At 32.3% G+C, this 9,283-nt stretch overlaps 1 protein-coding gene across 2 annotated transcripts; it reads left to right on the forward strand.

Moving 5' to 3' along the window:
* The first annotated feature begins 343 nt into the window (after window positions 1-343).
* On the forward strand, window positions 344-3,863 carry LOC107944212 (auxin-responsive protein IAA18). Of its 2 annotated transcripts, none has more exons than XM_016878035.2 (6): window positions 344-1,195; window positions 1,312-1,949; window positions 2,438-2,712; window positions 3,032-3,179; window positions 3,496-3,560; window positions 3,651-3,863. In XM_016878035.2, the coding sequence occupies exons 2-6, from the start codon at window positions 1,399-1,401 to the stop codon at window positions 3,704-3,706; spliced, it is 1,095 nt and encodes a 364-aa protein (XP_016733524.1). In that variant the 5' UTR covers window positions 344-1,195; window positions 1,312-1,398; the 3' UTR covers window positions 3,707-3,863. The 2 variants fall into 2 exon arrangements, with proteins under 2 accessions (XP_016733524.1, XP_016733526.1); XM_016878037.2 differs by having other exon boundaries at window positions 344-1,190.
* Window positions 3,864-9,283: the final 5,420 nt, after the last annotated feature.

Below are 9,283 nucleotides of genomic sequence, written 5' to 3' on the forward strand. Positions count from 1 at the left end.
CTCTAAATCTTAATATATATAAATATATAAAAGAAGTTGAGATTAAAATTAAAGACTGATATTTGGCGTCAGCTACCTATTTTCCGTTAATTAAGTGTAATTTATTTTGCATCTCTATATTACTACTTTAATATTTTGCAGGACAAGAAAAGGGCATGTCATTTGTCTTTGTTATCTAAATAAAACAATGATTAGAAGTGCCCTCTACTCAGTCCTCCAAAGAAACCATAAAAAGTAAATGTTTCGCAACTAAATTGAGGTTCAAAGTAAGAAAATGAAGTTAATTTAAACACCAAATTGGCTTACATAAATTTTTTTTAAAAAAAATTGTGTTTTTTAAAGTAGTTTTTTGCAAGTGTTAGAAAAAAAAACTTGGCTAAACTTAGAGAGACAAAAGAGAAAGGAAAGAAATAAAAAAGTGTTATCTTTGAGGAGGAAAGAAATAAAAAAGTGTTATCTTTGAGGAGGTCAGCAACAGCACGCTTTGCTTAGTTTTGTTTTCTTTTGTTTTGCTCTGCTTTTGCTTCCTGAGGTGAACAAGCTAACGTTTTGTGAGGAGGGAGGGGGTTATTTAAGTAAATGGGGTGGGGTGGCACAATTTTTCAAAAGTGATGTTGAAGTAGCAGGGTGGTGGAGGGATGTGGTTGCGTGAGGTGTTGTTCTAATTCATGTTTTCCTGTTCCATGTTTGGGGGTCTTCAGTAAAAGGGAATCTCTTCTGGTTTTATTATCTCTTTTTACGCTCCCTTCCCCCATCTTGTTCTTCTCCACACCTATAAAATTCACCTTCCTATTTTCGAGTCCTATAAAGCAGTGAGAAAGAGACAGCCAAGAACCAACCCACTTAAGCGTGCCATAATAGAAACAAAGGAAAAGCTAAAGATAAGAATCCACCCTTCTCTCTATCTATCCTTGCACTCTGAGCTGTTAAAGTACACTCTTCTTTTGGGGCTTTCTTTTCTCTTGCTGGGGTTTTCTCTATTAAAAGAGGGTGCTCTTTTATATTTATAATATTGTGTTTTTGCTCTGGCTTTTCCAGTTGCAAAGGTGTTTGCTTTAAGGTTTCTAAGCTGGACAGTTCTTACGTTGTTAGCCAAGGTCTTCATTTTCATTGCGAAAGGCAAGTTATATAGATTTCATGAAGTCGGTCTTTATTGTTTTCAACTTCGGACGAGCAACTCAGTTTAAATTGTAAGGCAAGTTTCTATCTTTGGATTTTCATTACTTAATAGCTATTTTCTTAACATTTTTTGTAGTTTGTATGTGTTGTTTTATATTTAAGCTTCTAACTCTTGGATATTTTTTTGTTCAGTTTGCTGGTTCTTGGTCTTCCAAGATAGAGGGAAAAAAAAGGTGATCATTTTGAGTTACTGGATATATCTTCCATCCTGTTTAGGAGATGGAGAAAGGTTGCTCAAATAATGGGGAAACATGTCCTCAACTTCTTGATTTGATCCCTCAAGAAAGAGAGTGGCAATATCCCAAGAGGAAAGAGGAGAGAAGCCATGTAGCATCAGAAGAGAAGAAGCTGGAACTGAGGCTTGGTCCCCCGGGTGATGAAGAAGATAACTGGTCCATCAAGGCTACCGGCAAAAACGACAACAGAGACAGAGATGAACCTTTAATCTCACTTGGCTACCTCTCTTCAATGAAGAAGAGTAACGGAAAACAGGCGCATAAGCTTCCATCTCCAGAGGACCAGCAGCAGCACCACCCGATTGGCTCAGTTTTGTCCCCTTCATGGACCAAAAACCACCACCCTAACCATCAGCAGCTGACAAACCCTCCATTTCTTCAGTTCCCATCAACACCCCAACAGTGCTTGCCTGTTATAGCAAAGGAACAGTCACAGCCCTGTTGCACTAAAGTGGTAGACATTCAGAATGCAGAGAAAAAATCATTTTCACCTACTGCAAATACAGCTGTGCCTCCCAACACTTCTAAGAAAAGGTAGTCCAGCTTTTTATTACATCTCTCTCTCTTTCTGTCTGTTTGCATCTCTTTAATATATATTCTATTTTTTTAATTTTAAAAAATCTTCTTGACAGAGGATAATCACTGACAAGTCACAAGATTACCTTACTTGATGTTGTGTGGTCCATGCATGCTTTGTTAGTTATTTCAATTTTAACCATCAGCTTCAGATGTTTTCAAAATTTGTTTGTTTTTAACCTCATTTATTGCTATTGATCTGCTCATTCATGATGGCTCTAAGCCTTTTCTGGTAGTAAGTGCGTATCCATCATCTTTCTCTTTAAATGCACAAGTTTTGCTAATTTTGTCTGTCATGTTACATTTTCCTATCAAATGTTACTATTATATTGATCACATCTCTTATAATTGCGTATTATTTGAACCCTTTTGTACTTGCTATTCTCTATTATTATTTAGCATTGAATTGATGGTATTTCTATGGTTATTATGATAATGGAAAACAGAACTGCTCCTGGGCCAGTTGTGGGTTGGCCTCCAATTCGTTCTTTTAGGAAAAATATAGCAAACAGCAGTTCATCGAAACTAGCTTCTGAATCATCACCAAGTGTGCTCCCTCACAAGGTTGGTAATGAAAAAAAAGCTGCAGAGCCGAGTGCGAAATTTGTGAAAATCAACATGGATGGAGTTCCCATAGGCAGGAAAGTCGATCTCAAAGCCTATGACAGCTATGAAAAACTCTCGACAGCTGTTGATGAACTCTTCAGAGGCCTCCTTGCTGGTAAATTTTCAATGAAATATTACAAGCTAAAAACCATGTGTTAGCTATTTTGTGATTGGATAGTCATGTCAATCAGCCATCAAATTAGGCTAATTGTTCAGTGTATTTGAAAATTCTGGTTACACACCACAAGACCAATCAATTCGCCATCACTGTTAGCTTAAAACTGTTTAGGTGATGAAGTGGCATGTGGGAGAATATGATGTTTTAAGTGCAAAATTTGGACTGGCGCTTGTTCCAATTGTGATTAAAAACTCTTGGCTTATTTTATTTAATACGGTGAATGTCATCTGTTTGTCTTTTGCATGGATCCTTGTAGCTCAAAGAGATTCCTCCGCTGGTGGAATAGTGAAGAAGCAGGAGGAGGAGAAAGCGATCACGGGCTTATTAGATGGAAGTGGGGAATATACACTGGTTTACGAGGATAACGAAGGAGACAGGATGCTTGTTGGGGATGTCCCGTGGCAGTAAGCATCTTGTCACTGTGGATCTCATCCAATTTCAGATTCATATATTATATAATACCATTTTATATTCCCAAAATTAGTGACCAAAGCACATAGCAGAGTACCATTTTATTATACACCATCTTTTGTCGTCTAGGCCCCCCTCCCCCCCACCCCCCCCCCAAAAAAAAAAAAAACAGCATTGGGTTCCTAATATTTTAACCAGTATCCTGCTTTTCTTCAATGTTGGTCATATACTTTCTTAATGTATGCATATATGTTGTACTATAAACATGAACGAAATTGTAACATCCGGAGTCTGAATTTGGATTTGCAGCATGTTTGTGTCCACAGTGGAGAGGCTGCGCGTGTTGAAGAGCTCGGAACTGTCTGCCCTTAGCCGTGAGTGTCGGCTTATTATGAAGTAAAAACTAACAATGATTATCGGTTCTTGCTTTTAGTAACAAAATTGGCGGTTCTTGTTTTTTACAGTTGGAAGCAGTAAACGAGGGAAGTACCGGCTTGACTCTGTCTCCACCAAAGTTTGAAGATGAGGCATTGAAATTTGAATTATGTTCATGTTTTGACATTTTGTTCCCTGTTTTGCCTTTAAACCTGACGCACTTACTGTATATATAAGTAGGTTCGTATGTAATTTTTGACTTCGTTTTCTTTCTTTTCCTACATGAATGCCATTTGGTATTATCCTTTGCTGCTTTTTTACTTGGTATTAGCATTAAGCACCTATCATCGCCTTTAAAAATGATGGGTTACCATGGAGTTGATATACTTGTCGCTTTTTTCTTGAGTCCATAACCATTGGTAGATGGAACTTTGCCTTTTTTAAGTTTATAATCAGTCTCTAATTTGCTGAATCTTTTTGAATCTGCAATCTTATGGCATCTAAAGTAATGTTGTGTTAGCAATAGATATTACCTTTTCTTGTTCAAAAGGACTGACACCGAAGCACATTCCATCACTTTTGGTCCCATTAAGGCATGATTTTTGACCATTGATCCATCAAAGAGCCAAACCAGTTTAACACTTGTCAATAGGTCTTGGTTTTGTTTTTTCTAGGTCAAGCTCAATGAACTTTGGGGACAAAAGTAAATGTTTAAAGGAAAAAATGGAAAAAAGTTTGGGGGAGGATTGTTAAGGGTGGTTTATCATTGGGAGCTGCCTAACTTTGGGCCCAAAAACAAGACTTTCTAATCTAATCTAATTCCATTTAGAGACGTGTCACGTGTGGGAATGTAGGAAAGTGTCAAACACACGTGCGTAGTTGTCGGCACTTATCGCGGCGCTTTGCCTTTGCCCGTCCAGTTCCATAGTTTGGTCAGTCCTTGACACGTGTGCATGTTTGACCCAACAACGGGCGGACATGTCTTTTAACTTGTAAACTTAGCCATCTGACTTTGTTTCTCAATTTTCTATACGGATTAAATCCAACTATTGCTCTTTTATGACCAAAAATATATATCCAACTATTGTTACTAATATATTTGTCAAATACTTGTACGACTCTGTTATTCTTAATTCCTTTTTTTATGCATAAAATACTAATTTCTGTTTATATTTTTTCCTTTGTTCAGCAAATCATTCAACTAACCCCGACCAATTTGCATTGTCATGGCGGGTTTTATTGTAATAGAAAAAAAACACACGTGTATCTCTAACAACTGCAAAATGCATATTTGGAGGATAGCATTTATATTTTTCATTTTTGTTTTATGATTTATGTTTAGAATGTATCGTTATCTTTTTCAATAATATTATTTTTAAGATTTAAATTTACATGTTTTTCTGAAAAGTATAATGTACGTTATCACAATATTTGACACTTGATGTATATTTTAATAGGTTGAGAATTTCATATTTAAAATATTTTGATTTACAACAACCATATACCTTGTTTGATAGGGGTTTTTTTTTCCAGTTAACGTGAAAGTCAATGGGCAAATAATAATAATAATAATAACGTGAAACTCATTACGTATTAGTTTTTAGCAAAATCGTTGTATGTTGACAACGAAACTGATAGACGCATATCGCATGGGGGTTAATACTTAAAACCCCACACCAAATCAGACCCAAATCATCTATTAGCTTTGAGATGATTAACAATGTCCCTTAAAAGAGAATGATTTGTCCAATAACTCCCACATAACTATAATTCCTGCCCCAACTGGCCCGATACACTTGACCCACCTCCAGTCTGTTTCTGCAAGTTCTAACCCCAACTGAATTTGATTTAAATAATAATATTTTTGTTAAAATTTACCATAAGTCCCTGGAATCTTAGTAAATTGAAAATTTAGTCCCTATAATTTTTCTTTTAGGAATTTAATCTCTTTAATTTTTAAATTTTAAAATTTAAGCTCATCTATTAATATTGTTACAATTATTTTGTTAAATTCAAGTTCATTATTTTTTTAATTGCATTGTTATCAAGTGATTTTTATTTTTAAATTTCAAAATGTCATATCAAAAAATTTAATAAAAAATTTAACAATATTAACAAATGGACCTAAATGTTGAAAACTAAAAAGTATAGGGATTGAATCCAAAAAAATAAAAATGCAAAAATTAAATTTCAAAATTTCTAAAGAGTACGTGGACCTATGGCAAATTAGTGACGAGCATTGTCTTGTCAATGAGTAACGTGGAACTCTTCTTTCTCCCTATTTTCCTTCTCTTTTCTTCTCCTTACCCACAATTGCCAATTTTCATCATCGTTACCATGATCATTCGATGACTTCTCCTGCTTTAGGCCGTTGATCCAAATGGTCATCGTGAACTTGGGGTTCCATTTTCTCTCATCTTTCTTTTTCTCACTTTTTGATTTTTTTTTCTTATGACATTTTTGCATTGCTTCTTGCGGGTTTTGGGTTTGCTAGATTTGAAACCCCTTCCTTTTCTTTTTAGTTATTGGGTGTGTTGATGTGTTTATGGTTGCTGGTGTTAAGGGAATTGTTATAGTGTTTTTAGGTTTGATAGATTTCACAGGGGATAATATAGGTGCTTACACCTTGGGTAAGAGCTTATGCAAATGGTGATTAGAGGGTTGGTGATGAGGAAGGGGGGATTGGTAGTATTGGTTGACCTTGTTAATAAAGATAGGTAATGAAAATGGTGATTTGAGGTTGGGCAGTGGACATTGTTGAGTAGATGGCAAAAAAAAAAAAGGATTTAACGAATGATCGAATTAATTTTTTTTTAAATAACCAAAATAGAAAATATTTATGATTATTGAGATAGTTTAGCCATATATATAATTACCTGTTCTTATTCAGTGGACTGGAATGACGAACAACTTTTTTACTGAACTTTAAACTCTAAAATTTACTCTTATTTCTACTCGATTCAAGATGGCCAAAAGCTTATTTGACTCGTATGAAAAATAATTTGAGTATGTCTTATTTTGCTTCAATACTCAACAATTAAACTCTTGAAAAGTCTAATATGAATAATTATTTTAATTTAAAATAATAAAATTCGCTAAATATATTCAAAATTTGAAGATAACATTGATATCAAATTGCATGTGTTTATCTTTAAGCTTATTTAACATGATTTTCAAAATTGAATTTGTAATTGAATTGGTTTGATTCAATTATATAAATTATTAAAAATTGTATAAAAAAATTAAAAAATCTAATTCAATCGAATTGTATCGGCTTACAAATCTCTAAACTAATATCTCACTATTTACTAGGTTGACTGATTCATCTTTATTCAATTCAAACAACCATATTATTTGGGAACAAGAGAAAAACTTTTAAGACTATAAATTAAATAATCCAATTGGTTAATTGAGAAAATAAACCATAAATCAGAACTTGTAACAGGCATAAGCACCACCAAATATTGTCTAAGATCAAAAGAGGCAAAGAAGAAACTAAAAATACCAAATTACAGAGAAAACTAATCCAAATAAAATTCAATATACTGTAATAATAAACCAGGAGATGAAACTAGGAACAAAAATAGAGATTATTATACAGCTTTTGTGGTTCTGCCTGGCTTCACCCTGTGTGCCATGTATGTAAACTGTATAGTATTAAAAAACAACTAGACATACGCTGTATTTCACCGTATGGCTATGCTCCACTGAACCCGGCCTCGGTGCCGCGCGCCAAGTCGCCTACGCCGGCAGGAATTTGGAGACAGAATATTTTCATCAGTTGCCATCCAAAAAGAAAGGCATCAAAGCTATATGCTTCTTTTATACTCCACTTTCTCTCTTCTCCTTTATACACTTTTATCAAGCAATTTTTTGTATTTAAAATATTCTATAAATATATAAATTTTAAGGGTTAGTTTGGCAATACTTTTGAAAAGTACTTTTAAAAAGTGCTGTGAAAAAGTATTTTTGAGGAAGTGCTTTTGAAAAGTTTAATTTAAAATTTGAGTGTTTAGCATTGCTATCAAAAAGTACTTTTGAAAAATAAAATGTCTATTTTAAACATATTATTATCAAGTAACAAATATGCATTTAAATAATATTTAAATTAGTTAATATTATTATATTTTAGTAAGAATATAAAAAATTATTATAACTTCTTGTTAATATTTTAATATATAAAATATAAATTTTAAACATTTTTAAGCAATAAATATTAATTATTTATAAAATTTAATTAGAATATATAAATTATATTTTAAATATTTAAATATAACTATTAAATATTTGTAATTAGTATTTTAAAAAATATTTTTTTATTTTTAATTAATGATTTTAAGAGAAATTACTATGTTATTTGAGGGGTGGAAAAATAATTAAGCACTATAAGTGTTTTTGGGAGAGGAAAAGCTAAAAATTTTAGCTTCTCCTTTTCAGGAGTGCTTTTCAAAAGCACTTCTGAAAAGCTAAAAATTTCAGCCAAAAGCAGATTGTTCTGCACAGCTTTTCTTCCAGAAGTGCTTTTGAAAAGCAATGCAGAACTAGCCCTAACTCATTATTGGTGAGTGGAGGTATTCAAACGGTTAGTTGAATCGAATTAATATTAATTGAATCAACTGAATTTTTTAACCATTAACCGAATCAAAATTTTTCAAAAAAAAATTCACCAAAACAAATATTTTGGTTAATTCGGCCGGACAACCGAATTAACCAAAATTTACATGTTTTTATTTTTATTTTTGTTAAAACTAGCATAAAACATATAAAATAAATAAATTGATAATGTTCATTTGATCGAATTAACTGAATTAAAACTACATATAATTTGTATTATTAATTATCAAGTTCGATTAATTTGATTAATTACTCGATTTCGAATTGAATTAACCGAAAATTGAACTTTAAAAAATCATTAACCGACCTCCAACCAAACTAGATCGATTAACCAACTGATTAATCGAATTATATCGGTTCAGTCGATTAATTTAATTTTAACCGAAATTTGAACACCCCAATTAGTGAATTAAAAGAATGACATATCATCTAAAATTAAAATAAATGAATTAATTTTTTAAAAAAAAAATATATCAGTTTATTGACGCTACATAAAATATTAATTTTAAAAAAAATAATTTTAAAAATTTTACATGACACATTGGTTTTTTTTTTTTGGTATGTTTATCATATGTCATTCATGTTTTGTTTTATTTTATTACCCTTTTGTAATGTAATCTTATTGTGTCGCGTAATCTAATATTCTCATACTGTTTGTGCTAATATATACAATGCATCGCATTTTGTTTTTCAGCTCTTGTATCATGAAAAGAAAGACTTATAACGTAAATGGTGAGATTTTAGAAAATTATTAGGCTAATTTCACTTTAATTTTAATTCAGGCGAAACACAACTTCGACATTGATATTCTAATTGAGACTTAATTATTGTTATTAGAAGAACAAAGAAGGTTAGATTAGTATTCCTAGTATGCTAAACGGCCAAAGTAACATTTTAATGTTTATTAAGCAATATATATATAATTAAAAAATGTGATATTGTTGGTCATAAACAGATTCTTAAAGGGTTTAAAAAAAGATCACAAGTTGAGTTTAAGTCGAGAAAAAGATGGTCGTCCATTTATATTTGTACACCCACTTATAAAAGCGTTGTTTTCTTTTTAACCCAGATAAATATTTTTGGGTATTTGGAAGAGTGGTTTAAAAGA

This window comes from Gossypium hirsutum, chromosome A05, assembly GCF_007990345.1.
Source record: "Gossypium hirsutum isolate 1008001.06 chromosome A05, Gossypium_hirsutum_v2.1, whole genome shotgun sequence".
Taxonomy (NCBI): domain Eukaryota; kingdom Viridiplantae; phylum Streptophyta; class Magnoliopsida; order Malvales; family Malvaceae; genus Gossypium; species Gossypium hirsutum.